The following is a 21,353-nucleotide window of genomic DNA, read 5'->3' on the forward strand; positions in this document are numbered from 1 at the left end:
ACCATCCCACACCATTAAAATATCGTCTATGTACCTGACATAGAGCTTAAGGTGTTCTGACCATTGGGAATGCTGCAAAATGTTATCGTTTTCATACTTTGCCATAAATATATTAGCAAAAGTTGGTGCCCCGGTAAAACCCATGCTTGTGCCTGTCCTTTGAAGATAAAAACTGTCTTGCCATCTGAAATATCCATGGTACAAACAAAAATGCAACAACTCTAGGAGAAACACATTAGTGCCTTCCTCGTAATCATGTCGTAATAGCATCCATTCCACTGCCTCTATGCCCTCCTGATGAGGAATGGAGGTGTATAGGGCTGTTATATCAACCGTGCATAACAACACATTGTCTGTTGGTGTGATCTTCACTTCCCTGATCCTTTTTAAACACTCTGTGGTGTCTTGTATGTACGTGCTCCATTGCTGTACCAGTGGTTGTAGGTAGTGATCTAAAAACTTGCCTAATGGTTCATGTAGAGACCCACATCCCGCCACAATTGGCCTGAATGGAGGGTCCGTCGGGTTCTTGTGCATTTTGGGCACCATGTAAATGTGAGGTCTCTTAGGGTATTGAACAGTCAAAAATTTCTGAGTTTGCTCATCTATCCAACCCATCTCGTGTGCTCTTTCAAGAATTGTATTCAAAATGTTTTGAAAACGGACTGTGGGGTCAGTGTCCAGTTTGATATATGTGTCCTCATCGGTAACATGCCTATATTGTCCCATTGAGTGAATCCCTTGCTGCGCCGTAGGTGACCCAGTGCCTTAGTGTCCCATAGTTGTGTGAGCTTCGTTATGACCCCCCCCCCATTTAAGCCGTGCCTGCGCCCTATGCCATAATGTCACTGTGTGTTTAGTCGGTCCTGATAACTTCGCTGCTAATCCCTTGTGGTAAAGTGGTGCCAGCAGGCTGTGTGTGCCCAGTTGTGCCCTGTCTGCGAGGTAGGCCGGGTCGTCTTGCGGGGCGTGTATCCACTGGTTGAGAACTTTAAGTTGTGCTGCCCAGTAATACAATTGGATATTCGGCAGGGCTATACCACAGTCGTACCAGCTTCTGTTAAGCTTCAGATGTGCTATACGGGCCGGCCGATCGCCCCACAGCAGTCCAGTCACCATAGCCGTCACTTTTTGGAAATAGCGTGGCGTTACAATGCTTGGCGCGTTTACGAGGACATACAGAAAACGCGGCAGCGCCATCATTTTAAACAGCGCTGCCCTCCCTAACAGTGTCAGTGGAAGGGTCTTCCAGTGTCGCACATCGCTCCGTAGCCGAGCAAGCGGAGGCAGCAGGTTTTGCTCCTAGAAGTCTGTCGTGCTACGCGTGACGTATATCCCTAGATATTTGAAGGAGGTGTCTGCTATGGCTAGTGGGCAGTCATTGGGGAGATTTGGAGAGGGACCCCTCAACTCATAGATCACTGATTTCGACCAGTTGATCGTATATCCCGATGCCCTACCATGCACGTCACACAGCGTCAGCAGTTCCGGGACCCCCTTCTCCGGGTCTTTCAAATATATCAGCATGTCATCAGCATAGAGGGAGATTCTGTCCTCCCAATTGTCCCCCCATCTGATCCCTTTCAGTAACGGAGTTGTCCTAATGACAGTGGCCAGTGGTTCCAGGACCAGTGCGAACAATAGCGGCGAGAGCGGGCACCCCTGCCTCGTTCCTCTAGTCAGTGGTATCTCGCGAGAGATGTGGCCATTTGCCGTCACATGCGCCACCGGTTCTGTATATAAGAGTCTGAGCCAGGAAATAACATTGGGACCAAAGCCCATGTGGGCCAACACTGCAAAGAGGTATTGCCATTCCACCATGTCAAATGCCATCCTGGCATCCAGAGATAGGATGGCAGTCGGTTCCGTCAACAGTGGTGCGTGCGCCACTGCTCCATGAACTCTACGAAGATTTAACGCCGTGCTCCTATGCGGCATAAAGCCCGATTGGTCTGTGTGGATCAAGTGTGTAAGGTGGGGCAGTAATCTGGTTGCTAAGAGCTTCGCCAGAATCTTGGCTTCTGCGTTCAGGAGTGATATCGGACGGTACAACCCACATTCAGTGGGCGGCTTGCCCGGCTTCGGGATCGCCACAATAGTCGCCATCCGTTGATCGAGAGGTAAGATCCCTCTTTCGAGGCTATCCTTATACATAGCCAACAGAGGTGTACTTAATTTCTCAGATTCCGCCTTATACCACTCGATAGGGATTCCGTTGGGGCCCAGCGCCTTGCCAGAATGTATCGCGTTGATGGCCAATTGCACCTCCTCCGACGTCAACTTGGCCTCAAGTTCTTCCACCGCTTCTTGTGAGAGAGTCGGTGTTGGCACATCAAGAAGCGCCATTTTCGCCGCCCCTTCCGTCACTTCGAAGTCAGGTGTGTAGACTTCTTGAAAGTGATCAGCTAGGATTTCTACTATCTCTGACGGTCGCGTATGCAACATCCCGTCACTATCGGTCAATTGCAATATAGTCCTACTTCCACCCTTCTTCTTGTCCAACCAGGCCAGGAGTTTACAAGCCTTATCCCCCACATCATAAATTCTATGTGCGGTTGCCTCTATTTCGCCTACCGCCTGTCGCCATAGGTGGCCGTCGTGGAGTTGCTGACAAAGTTGAAGTGAGTGCAGTGTGTCCGCAGTCAGGTCTGCCATGTGTGCTGCGTTCGCCGCACTATGTATCTAGCTTTTTGCCTACTAATTAAAAGCTGCCATGGTAGTCTGATAACATGTAATCAACTTATTGTAAACTACTCTGTTTCAAATTGAATTAATATGTTGTGTTTTTAAAAATGCTGTGGTTATTGTAGAGAGAGGCTTTTTCGGCTGTGCTGTATGATACTTTCAGTAGATTCATGATGTAGGTGTGCAAGTGTGTTTTCTCTGGAACAGATTACCCTCTTCCCCCACTTGGTTACCTGGTAAGCTGTAGTCTCCTTATTGTTCCAGTATCCCTCATGCTAGCTATGACACAAATCTCCTTGAATCCACACCTGCTATTGTAGCCATTATGCCAGTGGTATGTTTCTTGACAGGGCAGGCATGATTTTGGTCACTGTTACATTCATTTTCAATATCCGATAGTTGGGAGCATTATTTAAAAAACTACTTGGACATGATCCACATAGTAAACTTACACTTTTGTGTAAGTTTACTACTATTAGATAGAGACATCTAGCTGCAGATTCCTAACTTTTGAATTCTCTCCATGGGCTAGACTGGATCCGGAGAAGTTTTCACCAGTACCTCTGTGAGGTTTATAGAGGGCGTTCTGCTACTTGATAGGGATGTCGTCCACCAGATATGACGTCAACAAGATCCATATAAGGACCCCATGCTGCGTTGACATCAGTTGCTTATTTGCCATGCTTCCAAAACAGATATGGAGCAGTTCCTCCGACCGTTTTTTGGCCGTTTCCCCCCATTTTTTGTCGAAGTAACTGTATATTCATTCTTTTTTCTCATGTCCTCAGGGTTCAAACCCTGTGGGTCCTATGTTTTATTATGACCATTTATTAAGCACACATATCACCCCGAGGGGTCTCCTGGCTCTATAGCGTGGCCAGTTAGAGGTGAGTCCCAGACATAGGAAAATACATTAGAATAGCCAGGTTTTCAGCTGCTTTTTAAACAGTTGGTAGGCTAATGTCAGCCACAGACACTCATACTATTTTTATTGTGGTGCCTGTGGGAGCACCATGACTCTGGGGATTGCAGCTCCTCCCATCGCCTTCCCCCAAAGGTCTTGCAGAAACAGACCAGATCCTGGTGGCGCGACTGGGAGAGGCCGTATTTAATTGTCCGTCTTATTCAAGGTCCTTGGAGCTATCGCAAGGCTTATTCAGAAGCTGTTCTCAAGGGCGTCCATCGCTCTCAACATCACAGGGTAATGCATCAAAACGCAGATGGTCAAAGTAGCAGCATCTCCCAACTTTGACGCATAGGCCCACGTTTCCGACTCCCTCTCCCAACCTCTGGCTGAGGAGTTGGTGCAAGAGGTCCACCCCATATCTCTTTGATTTCCCTGGAGCCGGGTGACACCGGGCCAGATGCAGGAGTACCATACTTCTCTTCATGCCATCTTTGGACCTCCACCTCCCTCTGTTGCGCCTTTGAGCCCTAAGGAGGTGCCAGGTGTCCTCATGGAATCCATGCGGCGGGTTTGCCCACAGCGCCAGTTAGGTCCTGTGGATTCGTGGTTGGATATGTATCGGCTCCAGTTCACAGCCCTTTGGGGTTCCCACTTGCGATGCTTGAGTTCGTCAGCTGACAGCAATGTCAGCTGTGCTGATCACTCTTTCCGACGCCGACACGACTCCCCATCAATGCTAAATGGCGTCGTACGCGGCGATGGTAGTACCTTCTGGCTCGGACATCTTCCCTCCTCCTTCTACACAATCCCCTGCTGTTTTTGCTACAGGGAACATGCTTTTGGAGGTGAAGGAGAGGAGCTGCGGATTATGAAACCCATGAACGAGGCTGTCCAGCCTCCTCTGGAGGATAGTTGGCTGACACAGCTGGGTGAGGCTGGTGGCCTTGACTCCTCTCCAGCTTTAAACCTTCTTTCCCTCCCCATCCTTGCTACAGAGGTGAGTTACTCACTTGCTGATGTGCTGAAGAGGGCCGCTGCGACCCTAGACTTGCAGGCCCCCTCTATGGAGGTGGCCTCTTACTCCTTGATAGAAGTACTTTATCAGGGCCAAACAGGGTAGAGCCTCTGCTCCCCTACAGTGAAGCACTGTTTGTCATTTTATTAGGGGCTTGAACTAAGCCCGCTATGGGGGCCCCTGTGGACCGGTCCATAACCCATAGACACCTGCCTGCTCCCGGAGACCTGGCCTGTCTTTTCCAGCACCCAATTTCAAAAAGTTTCATGGTGCAGGCTGCTACAGCCTCCTATGACCCCAGTGTCCTCCAGAATGTTTCACCGGGCAGGGAGTCAAGAAGGTTGGAAACTCGTGGAAGAAACATCATCTCCTCAGCCAGCTCAGCATTGCGATAAATAAATACTGCATGCGTTCTGGGCTGATTTTCCCATTTATTGTGGGGTTCAGTGGTGTGCCTGCTGCCTTTGTTTCCAGTATTGTATAGTAACAATGGGGTAACCCTGTGTCCCTCAGAACGTGGGTGTATATATAGAAAGCTACAATTGGTTCTGTCGGGTGAGAACAGTTGTTTTGGATTTCAAGAGCTTAGTCATACAACAAACATTTATAGTAACAATGCATTAGTGCTAAATGAGAACTAGAGGACAGAAAACAGACAATTTTATGCTGCGTCATATGTATTTACTTAGGACATTGTTATGCCATGTACAATAAAGCTGTCAACATTTCACTTAATGACTGGGGTGACATTAAGTATAGTGAAAAACGACGGTGCTCAGTGACATAAGTGAAGTAAGTGTGGTTTATACATAAGTGAGACAAATTTGTATACAGATTGTTCAAAGGAGAAAAAGCTCAAAAAGGCCAGTATGGAGGGTGAACCAATGTCTCTAGTAAATTGAACGGTTGCTTGTTAATTTAGAACCAGATGACCTGGAAAAACTGAACCAATAACAACATCGACATTTCAACCCTGAAGTAAGCCTTATTTAAGAAAGCGTCATGGCAGGTCTTCTTCAGGACATGGTGAAAGAAGGGAGAAGACAGCGTATTCTAGGATGAAAAGATTTCGCATGGGGTGGTAATCTGAAACGTTCAGGAAGACTCCAATCTGTGAGCTCTCAAAATGAATTTGGAGGAGGACATTGTTATCTGAATCTGTTTGAATTACGTGTTAAATCATATAGGTGGGGCCCCTGTGTTGGCCGTTGCGCACAGCAGGGGAACTATTGAATTGGTCCTCTGTGCCCGATCCATACAATCCAGAATAAATCCTGAGATAGTGGTGCTCCTATGTCGCATCCGGAGCAGTCCCGGGATAACTCGCCCAGACAGTACAGGATAGGCAAGAAGCAGCTAGGTTTGCAATAAGATGCACTATGGATATCTCAGACTCCGTAGGGTGAGCCAAGGCTCATTCAGTGGCACTTGCCCTTCATGCCTGGCTTCGCAACTCTGGATTTTCTGAAGCAGTCCAAGCCTCTTTGGAGTACATGCTCTTCGATGGAGTCCGCATGTTCGGCACACATGCCGATGCTGCATTGCGGTGCTTTAGGGACAGTCCGGGTGGAACAGACTCTTCCTTCCTGTTTATCATCTTACTCCTTACTCCCCACTTGCTCAGGAAGTAAGGGAGACTATCAAATTTGATTCTTTTAAAAGATGAGGCAATATCAGAGTGGGGTTCTATAGCTTCGTCCTGTTGACAGCAAGTTCCAGCCTCCCTGCCATGGCCTACCCTTTCACTTTTTTTCCTTTTGGGTTCAAAGGAATCATCCCACCTTCTGGTGTTATCCAGTCAGGTGATTCTGCCTTGTGGAGATATTATTATTTTTTAAGTCAAAGACAGGTTTTTAGTTCCCGCTACATGGGCGGTATTTTCTTTGTTGCCCTAATTGGGTTTTACATCTGATGGAACAGAGTTTTTCTTTTTGTCTGGAGATGAGCTTCATGCTCAAGAGATAGTTACCTATATGGTAATTTGTTCCCTGCTCTATGTGGAGCAACTTCTGTATGCCTTATGGGCATTATCTGATATGATTGTTACTTTTCATTTTCCTTATAGGGAGCTTAGAATGTTCACTCCCTGGGAGCGCTTGTACATGACCTACCACTTTGCACGAGAACTTCCTTAAGGTGACTATCGTTTCTCTTTGCCTCAATCCATGGATCATTACCTCTTCTTCTGCTTTAGCGGTGTTCTTCTCCTGAGAGGCTTTTTATTTCCCAACTGGGCAGTGGGACAAGAGGTAAAGCCCATGACCTGCAATACTTCATCCGTTACTGGTCTAGCCAGTGTTCCCAGCTATGGCATTCCTTTATCGGTGTGTCCTTCACTTCTTTATTGAGCTCCTTCAGCTCTATCGCAGCAGGATGGGCTCTTGGCACTGGTCTCTCAGGCATCTGTGGTACATTAGTTCATATTCCTTCTTGTGTTCTCTATGGAAAGGAATTGTCCTTCATTATGGTCCCCTTCTGGCCTTCCTTGTTTGTGGCATCCTGCCTACATTCAGAATATGTGCGGGCCATGCTCTAGACTCTGTTCTCTTGTTCTGCCGATTTCATTACCCTTCAACTTCCTTTTCTCTGCAAGGGATGGGTGATACTTATTTATTGCTTTCGGGCAAGTCCTTCTACCTTTGATGACATGGACACCTCTTACAAGACAAGACACTAGTTGGTTCTATATCAATAGTTGTTTCTGTGCCTTCACAATATTTATGTTACAGCATTGGTCAGTGCTTTCTCCATCCTGAATAGGATCTGGGATCCCTATTATCTGTATTTCTCAGATCAGGTTTGGCACTAATATTAGTTTTCTCATGGCAAGTAGCTATAGCTCAGTGTCATTAGCTGTTGCCTGAGGTTCCCAAAACCCCGGCCATCCATGGGTTCGTATTCCACCATAGGAGCTGCATAGTCTTTTTGTTTATAGTGCCTGTTGTCTTCCAACACATTTTTGTTTCCCTGCCATGAGTAATTCTATTCCCATGCCTTTCAATGGCTTTTCTGACTTCAATTACATGTGGTTTTTACCACAGTTCTTATGGTGACATGTATGGCCTTCCTCACCCACTTTACTCAGACTGTATGGTCTATTCTTTCGTATTCTAGACCGGCTAGTTCTATTCAGGGACTTTTAGTAGGATCAGTTTGCAGCTCCTTCTCCCGGGATGGTATTGCTCTGACATCTAATTCAAAGGTAAGGAATCTGTTGCTAGATGTCTCTATCAGATAAATAAGTACTTACCTTCGGTAACACTTTATCTGGTAGAGACAGGATATACCTGCAGATTTCTTACAGACTTTCCCATCTTCCCCGTTTCTGCGAACTGGTTTCTTTTTCCCTAAAAGGTTCCTTTCTTTGCATTGATTGCATTTCATTAGGATTTCATAAATACTTGAAACAAAGATGTCTCATTTTTTGGCACACTGTTTCCATGGGCAGTTTATATAAGTGGCTCTGCTTTTTTGGTGTGGAAAATTCTCACAGGAGAAACTGACGTCTGCATCTGGGTGGGCTTAAATGGACTCGGACGACTTCCTAGGCAGTGGGTGTTGCCGAAGGTGAGTAACTTGTTCTTTAGGAATTCACAAAGTAAGTGTGGAGTTTTACGACTCTGCACTCCCTATACTTATGTGAGCGGAGTTCTCCGCCCCTGGACACTCCGCAATTGGAGAAGAGAACTCTGCACACATAAGTATAGGGAGGGTGGAGTTGTAAAACTCTGCACGTAGTTTGTGAATACCTAGAGGTAAAAATAAACTTATACAAAAGTGTACATTTATATTTGTGAATCAGGCCTGCTATTTCTAGCACATAGTTTTTGTATGTTTGGACCACTTATTTACTCAGTCTTCTAAGGGCTTTATAAGAAAGACTGTCTTAGGTTAGTGGCTAGCATTTCTAAACACCGTGATTAGTTAATTTTCGTATTGACATCAAATCAAATCAAATCATCTTTATTCGGTTTTCCATTATTTTTGAAAGACCATAAAAGTTCATAAAAAACATGTTAAAAAGGATAACACATTCAAAGTTTTTAAGTTTCAAATAATTAAAAGCTTTTCTTTACCAGTATTCTTATGCATGTTGAACAATTCGGTCCATTTTTCACAAATTTGTTCGATGTCTGACACAAAATTTAAGAAAATGTACTATAGATTTTGCCATAAGTTCATTTTCCAAAAACTGCAAGGCCAGATAAGCTGGACGACATTGACGCATCTTCAGAACCTTCAAAAGTGGTATTATCCACCGTCTACGTGGTGAAACATAAAATTTACAAAAAAAAAAGAACATGAATAGTAGATTGTGAGGATGTTGAATCGCAAGGGCAAGGGGATAGATTGGGAGACCAGTCATTTTGAGCGGGAAAAGAAATCATACGATGAAACATGTTGAACCTAAAACGGGTCAACAAAAATTTTCCATAGTAATTTAAATTAAACTGTAGGTACGGTTGGATGGTGGGAACAAATTGTATTAATAAACATTGCTGCACAGTTGGTTTCCCTATCTCACTTAGTAAACGCATTTGGGACAAATGAGACAAACAAACTGTTTTTAAATCTTTTTTTGAGAGGTCTATTTCTGAGGGGGGGTCGTCAAAAAATCTTGCATATCCAATGTCCGCAAGAAATGTCTTAACGTAATCCAGCCATCTAATCTTTCTCATGTTGTCGAGTTTCAAGCAGTCTTGGACAATAGTTCTTGTGAGATGACATTGTTCCGTTGCCCAGATCCTTCGCCACAGCATGACTGGTTGGATTTTAATAATGTCTGAAACATAATCCAAACCAAGTTCAAGATGACAACCATATGTCGTGGTACTTTTTGGGACTGCCAGCAAGAACCTTAGGAAAGAGTTTTCAATTTTTTGAAGCTGATCTACATTTGCCCCCCCCCCCAGACCCCTGCTCCATAGGTCGCAATACTGAGACATTTTGCGTTATATATTTTTAGCATTTCTGCCGGAGGTCTTTTACCTAGCCGAAGCGCAAAAGCCTTCAGTGCGCCAACGGCCCTTAAAAATGCTAATTTACGAGAGTTGACTGCTTCCCTCCACTTAAACGCCTCATCAATTAAAATCCCTAAATAGGGATATGTCTCCGTTCTTTCAAGGGGTAAATTATCCACGTAGATACTCTTGTTTTTTTTTCGCTTTATGCCAGCATGCATCACGTACGTCTTTTTTATGTTTACTTTGAGACTCAGGCTGGCCATAAATGAGCAATACTTGTTCAAAATCCGTTGGAGTTGGACTGGGGTTCGGGCTAAGATCACCGCGTCGTCGACATATAATAGAGCTGGTATCTGCCGACGACCGGCTGATGGAAGATCTTTTGCACCCTCTAACATTGTAGCCTCTAATCCATTAGTATACAAAGTAAATAGAAAAGGAGCCAGCACACACCCTTGTCTGACCCCCTTTTCTATTAGAAAGCTATCAGTTAGCTGGCCACCAGTCCCGAATCTCACTCTTCCCGTTGCCCCTGTGTATAGTTCGCAAAGGAAATCAACTATTGGTGTGTCAATACCCATTTGCAGCATAATAGTCCATAGTCTTGAGTGTTCAACACAGTCGAACGCTGCTGTAAGGTCCACGTATACCATATGTAGAGAAGAGCATTTTGCGTCTACGTACTTTCCGGCAAGTAGGGTTAAGTTTAGGGCCTGGTCCACCGTACTCAGTCCTGTCCTAAACCCATATTGCAGGTCCGAGATTGCCCCATGATTGATCGTCCACTCCTGGAGACGGTCGAGAAGAATGCGCCCTACCATCTTACCTAGCGAGTCCAGGAGTGAGATAGGACGGTAGCAGGTGGGACTGTCTCTGTCCCCCTTCTTGAAAATGGGGACCAGTATCGAGGTCGACCAGGAATCGACCAAACCAATTTCCTTTGCCGCATTCAATACGTTGGTCAGTAGTGGGGACCACAAATCTGGGGTGTGTTTAAAAAGGTCCATGGGAACTGAGTCCGGTCCTGGTGCTTTTCCTAGTTTTGCGATTTTTATGGCCTTCTCTGTTTCTTTCAGGGTGAAGTGGAGAGCTAATGGGTATTTCACAGGTATAAGGGAATCCAGATGTTCTGATTCTGGAACTTTTTTCCCACTGAAGACCCCAGAAAAATGTTGGACCCATTCCCCTGCATTGATTGCAACGTCTAGTGATGGTACATCTGCTTTTTCTGTTAGAAAGGGAGATTTGACTATCTGCCAGAAGGCAGTACTGTCCTTTAGGATGCTACTTCTCTGTAGTTGGGCCCATAAATTGGCTTGTAAATCCTTTTTTCTAGTTTGGATTGCGAGCGCGTAGACCTTCCTTAATTTTATGACCTCTTCTCTGTCTCTTTCTGGTTTAGCTAGAGCCTTCTTTAAATTGGTGTGAGCTTTGGTGCATTCTGTGCTAAACCATCCCTTTCTAGTAATCTTATTTTGTTTACAGGACCTGGTTAGTTCTTTCCTGATATTTTCCACAATGTCACCGTAGCTAGCCAGAATCTCGATTGGGGTTGCAGAGGGATCTAAACATCTTTCTATGTCATTTCTGCTTGATTTTACTATCTTCATGATTGTGGCGTCCTGGTCTATTTTCCCCCATTTTAATGCAAAGCCGTTTAACCTATCCAGTGTTAATAACTGCTGGTGTAACAAACTTAACTGGACCTTATCATCCCTATTATGCAGTTTAGGTTCCTGGAGTGTTATGCTGATGGGAGAATGGTCACTAAGCGCATTGTTATGTACTTCAAAGGTCTTAATGTTTGAAGCTTTATTAGTAGACACTAAGATGTAATCAATCAAGCTTTTAAGGCCCCTGCCATGAAAGGTTGGGAGAAATTCTGTTAGGAGTATTTTTATCTTATTGGCAAACCCCATGTCCAATCCAGTCATCATCGTCTGCATGTTATTACCCTCAGATGTATGATTGAAATGGGTTAGACAATTTCCGTCTTCGTCCATAATCCCGCAGTTGGGGGTATCGCTTTTGTTACATAAGTGAAGATTAAAGTCACCTCCCCAAATTACTGTGTGGAAGTCCTTTACATATTTTGTTGCGAGATCACGTACCAGATGAAAGATTTCGCCTAAAACCCTAGTTGATTCGAGTAGGGTCATGTTGTTGTAAAAGTTTATGATGGTATAGACCTCGTGTCTAGTTCCGCGCAGGTTAATAAGCTGATAATTTTGTTCTAACTTCGAGAGGGTTATTTCACGACAGGGCCAGAGATTCGATAAGTATGTTATTAGCCCGCCTTTGCTCCTACCTGCATTCGATCTTATTGCTGCTGAAAAGAATGTTTTATAGCCTATAAGATGGATTGGATCATTGAGCCAAGTTTCCTGAAGGCAAATTACATTACTCAAGTGTGCCAGGTGCAGGAAACTATCTTCAGAATATTTGGTGGCTAAACCCGCCACGTTCCAAAATAATAGCCTTAGTTCGGATTTAAGACTTGTGGGGATTAATATCCTGCTCTCAGTACTGTTTTCTTCAGGATAACTTGGCTGTAGTTCGCAAGTCGAATTTGGAGCACCTCCCCGCTCCTCTGTACTAATTTGTGAAGGAGAAAGAGTACCGGTGTGGTCCTCAGGAGAAAGAGGGAACTCTGTTGTTGGGGCTACCATGGTGAGCTGTTCAATTATCTCATTTAAACCATTTGAACCATTTAAACCTATTGGCCCTGTAACTGATGTAGGCGGGCCCTCATTGGAAAGAATGATTGTGAGGTGTTCTGATGTATATGTGGATGTGTCTCTGATGTTTGTGGGGCTGAACATGTCATGCTCCCTTTGTGTTGGTGGTCAATCAACCATCTCTAGACAGCTGTAACTATTAAAAGTTGGTATTCCACCCCAGAATTCTCTATGTGGTTGTTGTTGTACTCTCCTGCCATTGGTTTTCCAATCGCCCCACTCTTTGTTTTCGTGCCCCCATTCTCCCTGGTTCCAACCCCTTTGTTTGTTTTCCTGCCCCCATTCTCCCTGATTCCAACCCCTTTGTTTGTTTTCCTGCCCCCATTCTCCCTGATTCCAACCCCTTTGTTTGTTTTCCTGCCCCCATTCTCCCTGATTCCAGCCCCTTTGTTCGTACTCTGGCTGGTTCCAGGACCAATTTGAGGACCAATTTGGGCCTTCAGAGACCTGGCATGTCGGGGGATAGAAAAAGGATAGACGTTTGATGTTTATACCTCCATTCCTGTCCACTGTATCCCGGGAACAGATATATTCCACTGCCCGGGGGTTTTCAAAATTGACTATAACACAGTCGCCCTGGATTGATTTTTGTTGATGACCTATCCATGAAACCCTTCTAGCTGTGGTGATTCTGGTGACATCATTTTGCGGATTTGGTCTGTTGATGTTCAACCAGTGGCGAACTTTATTTAATAAGGACCAGGTTGGTTCATCTGTATCATGACTCAATTCTGGGACCCCTGTTAGAATAGCTACAAAAGGGGTTGCCTCAGGGGGGAGGTTTATAGCTTTGGTCCATCTCTTCTTTATCCGTTCTGCCTGGGTGTTATGTCTTAGCGGTTCCTCGTGATGAGGAGTATTTATTAGGAGTGGTCTTGGAGGAATGTTTGTTGGAAGAGGGTTTTTCTGCGGGTCTGAAACTTTCCTGGGGGGCTTTTAGGGGGACTTAGTTTTTTGAATAGCAGAGGAGTTAGTTGGGTTATTAACAGTTTCTCCTATCTTGGTGGTAAGGCTATTGGTTGCGGTCGTGACATTGTTGGAAGTTTGTCCTGGCTTTATGTTACCAGTTATAGTTTTTGACCCTCCCATATTTGTCACCCCTTGATTTCTTGAATTTGCAGGATTTTTTGAAATAGCCACTAATGTTGCTATCTGCTTTTCTATAACTTCCAGACTCCTTTGAATGGGTTTAGCTGATGTTTTATTATATCAGCTATCCGTGCCATCAGATGCTGGTCTGACTTGATTAATTTATTTCCTTTATCTGAGTTCGAATCTGGATTTTCCTTGTACATATTGTTGTTATTACTTTCATTCACGCTGTTATCCACCTCGATGAGATGAAAATTGATAGTACTATTGTCTGCTGATACTTCGTTAAGGTTGTTATTTTCCTGTCTTTGCTCAGTTGTTCTGTTTCTCTCTCTCTGGTTCTTCTGACATGGCTTATGTTGTAACTTATTTGTGTTAGAGTTTTTAGTATCTTTGGTTTTTTTCTTTTTTTTACTTAAACTCTTCTGTTTCGGAATTGCTCCCTCCCTTAGCCCCCTTTGATCATTCTGGACAGGATCATTGTCCAGCAGAGGAGGACTTGCAACGATGTCGGGTGTTTGTTCGAGCACCTGGGTCAATTGTGAGTCCAGCAATGACAAGGACGCTGACAGGTCGACTAGATTTGGGATGCCATGAATGTCCGCGCACGTTTCCGGGGCAGGTGCCTTCTCCGGATGGATTGTCGGTGTTTGCGCTAATGTCAGGGGTCCCAGTGACGAGTGTCTTGCTTGTTCCAGTTCGTATGATACTCGACGGTCTAGTAGCATTATAGTTTGGTCGATTGTTTGGTTGGCTTTAGTGATAAATTGATCAATAGGACCAACTGGTTTGGCCATGTTTTGGAGCGTTTTACTTCTAGAGCCCCTTGGTGACATATTTTGTAGGGTAGGATGGTAATCTGATAATTATACGAAAACAGGGGCTGGCCAACTCCGATGTTGTGTATTTGTATGTTATGTTACCGAACTATAATGATATGATGTTATCAAACAGGATGGAGAAGTTACCTTGTATATGCTGTTGGAGGGGGGGCCCAGTCCAGTCTCTTCCGGTCTATGACGGGGTAGGACGGGCCCGCCCTTGGCCCGGGCTTCGCCCGGTGCTCCCGCGATGCGGAAAGAGTCTCGCGCTTTTAGCGTGACCAGACGCGGTTGTGGGCGTGGTCCCGCTGCACTCCTATGGCCGGGAATGATGAGATGTGTAGTTTTACCCCTTCTCAGCGGCCACGCACAGGTCCGAAGTGCGGTGGCGGCGAGGGGTCAGCGCAGCAACAACGGAGCTTCTCTGCCCAGGGACAAGGCTCCCACCGCAGTCAGCAACACCAGGTAATCAGCGTGTTTGGTCCCCCTTGTTACAGCCCTCCTCGCTTCTCGCAGTCACTTAATCACTGCTCCCCCTGCCTTCGTTCACGTTTCCCTGCGGTCAAGGTGAGGCTGGCAGCGCTGTCAGGGAGAGTTGCTTCTGTGTGGTGAGGCGAGATAGTACAGGGGCAGTATGACAGGGTGGCTCACCTTGCTTCCTTGCTTCCCTTGCTGCACTTGCCTGGAGGAGCCTGAAGGAGCCCCGTGGGGTAGCGGACCAAAGGTACCACAGCTCTCGCCTCCTCACATGAACGCCGCTCGAGTGCTGCGCTCTCCGCTGTGCTCCTCCGTTTTCCGATCCCAAAGCACCAAACGCCAAGCTCTCATCCGCACTATCCAACTGCACGCCGGTGCTAGTGCAATGAGGACGGCGGCCGCTCAGCCTGAAGTGCGGGTAGGCCCCCCCCGCGCTGAAAGCCGATATTTGCCAACACTTGCTAAGAAACCCGCTGCCCGCCCGTGCCTTCTTTTTGCCTCGGCTGCGGGTATGGGTGCGGGTACGGCTTTCGGCTTGCGTTGCACCCTCCGCTCCGCAGTATCACCTTGCTCCTCCTCTTCCGGCAAAACTGCTAACGGACTCCCTGAAGTTTCAACCTACACATATTGACATAAAATTAATGTAATTCTAAAATGAGCTTTTAAAGTCGATTCAGAAACGTTCTAGGTAGGGAGTACACTTCAGAAAAAAATCACTTTTTTCACTCCACTGCCATACTTTCGAGCATGCAATGTTAGCTCTTCCATTAGGTTCATCCATGGATGGTGAAGAGGGAGCACAAAATGAGTTTGTTTACTTGTTGAACAAAATAGAGTTTTTTGTGTTACTTAACCTGGCATTTGGATAGTACTGAACATCTTTAAATCTTTTAGCCAGCACGTGTTTCGTCGCAAAGGGCGTCCCGCCCTACGAATTCATAAGGGCTGCAAATTGTCAAAAATGCATACTTCACTCCTTATCTCTTGGTTGGAATTCCTGACCCAGAGTATCTCTTGTCCGCCCTGCATATGTGGTATATCCAAATATATATTTTGCTGAGGGATACCGCATATGCAAGGCGGCCAAGAGAGGTGATTGTACGTACCCTGGAAGTGGATCGTTTATTCAATAGTATGGATTGGTGTTGCTAGTTGGATTATATACTTTGGGTCAGGAATGCCATTCAAGAGATAAGCAGTGAAGTATAAATTTTTTGGACAATTTACAGCCCTGATGAACTCATAGGGTGGGATGCCTTTGCAACGAAGCATGGGAAGGCTGAAAATAAAACCACTATAGAACACCTGACGCTTAAATTATTGCATGTTGAACTGTCATTGGAATCTTTTGCCTGTGCTTGAGGCTGGGTTACTATTTATTCAGTCATTTTGTTGACCATAGGAAGTTGGGTGAATTCACCCCCCCTTGAGAATACCGCGGCACGTTACTTGATGGTGAGTGCTAGGTTCCTATTAGTCATGCATTTTGGAAGATCTTTTCATCCTTTGCTGTATTATTTATATAGTGGTGTACATGTTTAAAAAAACAATGTATTTTGTTGCCAAGATTGCTTCCACGTTTTCTTTGTTAACCATGTGATGTAATTTGCCTTTCCTTCTAATCCTCTTGCAGACAACAATAATGACCAGGGAACAGATACAGAAGGAACATGATTCCTTGGTTAGAAGTTCAGAACAGCTTCTTAGTTCCCTACAGAAAAAGAAACAACAGGAGGAGGAAGCAGAAAGACTAAAGCGCATTCAGGAGGAAATGGAAAGAGAAAGGAAAAGACGTGAAGAAGAGGAGGCAATTCGCAAGAAGGAAGAGGACGAGAGGCGGCTGTGAGTGATGAATAACGATGAATTATTGTAATGCAATGACTGAAATATGTGTCGCAGATATTGCTCTTCTTACAGTTCGAAATATTTTCTCTTGTTTATCTTCTCGATTGATTTCTCTTCATCAGCAAAGCTGAGATTGAAGTAAAACGAAAGCAGGAGGAAGAACAAAGGAAAAAAAGGGAAGAGGAAGAAAAGCGGATGCAGGTTAGTTTTGAACTGAAATTACTTTTTGCTACTCTTAATTCATCGTTTATTCTGTAAATTTAGACTTTGTTCTTACCACATTCACCCCAAAACTCCAATCAACTCCGATTTATATATAACATTTGACAGTGCGACTTCTGAATAGTGTGTGCCGTACATTTGGTCACTAGGAGGAAATGTCCTCCTTTGGGGTTTAAAGAGATGAGATAGTGAGGGTGTATGTATTTGGGGAAATGTTTATTTTTGTTTGGAGGTGTTTGTGTTTGTTTAAGAGTGAGAAAAATGAAGGACGAGATTTCTGCTTATGCTTTCCCATAAGAAACTTGTGTTGGCTTTTGACAGGGATCAGGACGAAGCATGGCTCTTGTTCTATTGACAGCCCTTTCTCATAACATTAGGATCTGCAGGAACTGTGTAAAATGATGCTGTTGCCGCTAACCCTTTGAAAAAACCCTGTAGTCGCCGCGACTGTTGACAGAGACGGCTCGTACATGATGACCCCATAGCCCAAGACCAATTTGATATATAGGTACATAAAGAATGGAAAGATGGCCAAGGTGAATGGAAAGATAACCTTGGTGAATTTGAAGCAATAAATGGAGAGACAAAAATTAGGCATGTAGGGGAGCAAGTGGCTGTAGGGAAAACTGGCCAATATAAACATGAATGTTATGATATATTGAATGGTTTCCAGAATAAAGAATAGAACTAGCTATTGAAAAGGAACCAATGTGTCGGTTAGCATTAGTAATCCCTTTCTTTCAATGTTGTTACTTTTTTGTGTTATAATATGCATACAGAAAACAATTGTTCACATCTATAGAGAACTGAAATATGTTTCATCAGTTATTTATACTATGTTGACTCTAGCTACTTGCACATTGCAGGCCCAGTGGAAAGTTAATGGCTAGGCCTCCTCATTTTGTAAAATAGCTTATGAACTCTACCCTCACGCAAGAAGCGCCTGTGATTTAAGACTAATGCACAATCCATTCCGCAATGTATGTTTAACCAATAATAGTTGAACTTCAAGTCAGTTGCCCTTTTGCAAAGAAGTCTCACAAATAAGTTGGACTCAAAGTCTTGCAGCAAGTCGAATTGTACATTGATTGCAGCGCATGGCTACTTTATACTGAATGTACACAAATAAATACATGCTGATGCTGTTAATAACTGTACTCAAGTATTGTTCTTTTGTTTTTAAAAGTAATTGCCCCAAGTGAGCTGATTACATGTCAGTCAGCACACTGAACCTCTTCTAAAACCACTGTCAGGGGATCTATGTAGATGTTGACTAACATGGATTCATACCTGAAGCGTAATCTCCCTATGATCTGTTTGCTAAGCCAACTTGCAAGAGAATGAATTTATCTATTGACAGCTCGTGGTTGCTTCTTTTCTAAATAGGTATTAGGTTCCGCTTCTTCCATGCGGTATGTTCAGTTTCTTAACTACACAATTCTTTTGTTGCCATCGGCAGGGTTGTAGTATTTTATTCCATCAGGTGCAGTTGAAGGTGAACTTTCTGCTTTGCAGATTCACCGGTGCCCTGTGCATGAACACCTGCTTCTAGGAATCACTTAAAGGATGCTCTCTCCCTGGCAGAAGACATCTTTGTGAACTTAAGCAGACTGTTTTTTGTGAGTGAAGGAGTTGCATAGATCTCACAGTACATACCTACATCCTAGATGCCCAGCCAGCACTGACTGTTGTGTTAAAAATTGTCAGAAGTGATGGTTGTTGAATGAACAGAAAGGTCTGAGTAAATAATGTTCCCTGAGAAGGTCATTCTGTGTGATAGATGATTGCTTCACGCTGCTTGTCCGCCTCTCAATCTACTGTGCTGTGATGTTACTAGTAGCTTAGCATCGACAGGACAAAGGGATTCTCCTGGATGTGTTTACTAGTATCCCAAGTGATGACATTGTGTGCTTTGCAAGACACACGAAAATCCTGTACATTTATTTTAGTTTACGCAGGTGTCATGTGCTGGTGGCAAATGAGTCTTGGTAAAAATCCTAGCTTCTGCATATTTAGTTTTCTGTGAGCTCTTCTTTTGGGTGCAAGTAAAGAGCACTAGCATTGACAGCCCTAAGCAGTATCAAGGGTCCTCAATGCCAGACTTTATGTAGGTAAACCGGAAAGCAGCAGATACTGTAATTATTTTGAGGTTGACAAATCCAACCTAAACTATCTGGTTTATTAAAGCCACTATTGACAGTGACAGCGCCTGGATACTCTCACGGGTGACAAGCAGCGCATACAAATTCACCTTGCATTATATTACATGACATGGTCTCTGTACCCACTGTGTTTTTTTGCCATGGACATCGGTTATAGGCAATCCACCAGTGCTGTTTTCTAGTGCTGTTGTCCAGATCAGATGAAAGGCCAATGAGGAGTTTTTGCCTGCCTCAAAGATGTAGATTTGTGGGAATTTTTCTTCAGCCAAATGGATATGGACTGGCGCCGTCCTAATAAATCGTGTTTCATACATCTGTGCTCAAAAGAGAAAAGCTGAACAGACCCTGCTTACCCAACTAGAAATAATGCGATCAAAGCCAGAACAAGTCAGTCACTCAGGATGCCTATGGCAGCTTTAATACCTGCTAAACAAAATATTACAAGACCCTCTGTGTCTGCTATTATCCTCAGATTAAAGCACCCCCAGTCAACTGATCTGGGTTAAATCCATCATCATTCTTTAGCTCACTCTGCCACCCCAGTTCAGACATGGCCATATGCAAATCAGTCTTACCCTGTGCCTCATGGGAACAGTCCAGCCTGAAATGCCAAGCCATATCTTCCCTGGACCGGAAACAAGCATCCAGGGACCGGTTTCTGGCTAATCAGCCGTCATCAGCCAGGCTTGCTTGAATCCTGTGGCAAAGTGAGCAAGGGACCCACGTCTGGGCATACCCTACCAACTTAGGGCGAACAAAGCTAAACCAAAGGGCATGATGGATGGAGTGTTGAACATTGAGATTGTTCAATGCTGTAACATGAATCAATTAAATGCCTCTCCCTGTTTGAAAGCTGGGATGGTTTAGGTAGATTGTCAAATTCAGGGATTTATAAAATGGATTACTACCTGATGTACTGGATTCTTTGAGCAGGGCAACAAGTTTAAAATGGGAAAAGCATACTCTGAGCTCAAGTTGGATCCATTAATCTTGACCGTCTCCTCCCAGCAGTACTTTTAAATAGTTGTAGATAACTTGAGCATCATGATGGGCTACCCGTAAACCAGTAGATACATTTTGGTAACCATTGCAGAAGCTTATCAGAATGTAAGGATAGCTTAGGTTTCTCTCGGGGAGAGTGATAACCATGAGACGCGACTTCAGCCATTATAAATGTAGTTGATTATTTAATGGGTCTTTCACTATCATTTTGCACATACTTTTCTATTCTAACCCATGTGCATGTATTCCTGTTAAAGTAAGGGCAAAGTGCTTATGAAGGGTGTGTACGGTAAAAGTAAAGGGAACAGCCCTGCATATCATGTGTGTGTTAGGGAAGGAGTTGCGCCGTAGGGCAAAATGTCATGACTGTGGAGGAGAAACATGTTACATGGTCAGGTGTGCATTTCTGCAAGATTTACATATGAATTTGATCAATAGACTCCGGGAGCCATATATTTCCAGAAATATTTGAGATTGTTTGCGAATCCTTAAAAATTTTGGAGTAACACAATGGTGTACATTTCTGACTTTTGTCATGCCTGGCATATGAGTTGTTCTTGATGTGATCACTTTACAGATTAGAATAACTGAGCCAGTGCTCACAAAATCCATTTAATGTTGTGCTACGTCAGGTCACAACACTGATTTGAACCTTTGTGATCTTGTTGTGGTTAAGTACATTTATTTTTTAACTCCTATGACTATTTATTGTTGTTGCTTGGCACAATGCTTGCTTTATTGATTTGGGTTCTACCTATTTCTAAAGTGCACCATGGCTCACGCTATCAGGCAAAGCCATTTCTGTTGGTGGGTATATGATAGAAAGAACTGGTTCAATACGGAGTTTTATGAGATTATTTTCATTCACTCACATTGTCAATATTTCTCTAGAGAAGAAAAACCTCTTCTGCCACAGCCATATAAAACGTTCGCCGAAATGGAAAAATCTTGCAACTTGAAACACCATTTTACAGAATAGGTGAATGAAGCACAACTTGTGAAATAGTTGTGCCTGTAGCCCTTCCTTACACTCCAGCTTCATGAGAACACATTTATATTGAGATTATAAATCGAAATCTGTAAATTATAATGTTATTCATGGTTATGACAGCAAACATTATTCACTTAAGACCGCTGTCAACTCTTGATGTAACTGATTCAACTAGCTGAATTTGTAGTATGCAATTTACTGATGTCGTGCATTAATTACTGCTATGTCTTAAAGAGTATTGACCCTCACCCATTAGGCATTTTTGTAAACGTGGACAGTTGTTGACCAAGTAATTATTCAAAAATAAAAAAGGCTTCTGCGATGGCCCATGGTACTATCTTAGATGTCTGAGTTGAGGACAGGCAGATAACTTACGACTTACCAGCAGGTCACTTTCTCTTCCACGAGATACAGTCACTGCGCTGCTGTGGT

The 21,353-nt window shown here is 44.1% G+C and overlaps 1 protein-coding gene across 8 annotated transcripts in view; it reads left to right on the forward strand.

Annotated features, from left to right (window-relative positions):
• Window positions 1–21,353, forward strand: part of MYO6 (myosin VI) — a 909,629-nt gene that overhangs the window by 717,624 nt on the left and 170,652 nt on the right. For all 8 annotated transcript variants that reach the window (XM_078648084.1, XM_078648085.1, XM_078648086.1 and 5 more), the window contains exons 26-27: window positions 16,333–16,541; window positions 16,667–16,745. In XM_078648084.1, coding sequence (XP_078504210.1) covers window positions 16,333–16,541; window positions 16,667–16,745 — 288 coding nt within the window. The remainder of the gene's footprint in view (window positions 1–16,332; window positions 16,542–16,666; window positions 16,746–21,353) is intronic.

The sequence above is a fragment of the Lissotriton helveticus genome, chromosome 6 (assembly GCF_964261635.1).
Source record: "Lissotriton helveticus chromosome 6, aLisHel1.1, whole genome shotgun sequence".
Classification (NCBI taxonomy): domain Eukaryota; kingdom Metazoa; phylum Chordata; class Amphibia; order Caudata; family Salamandridae; genus Lissotriton; species Lissotriton helveticus.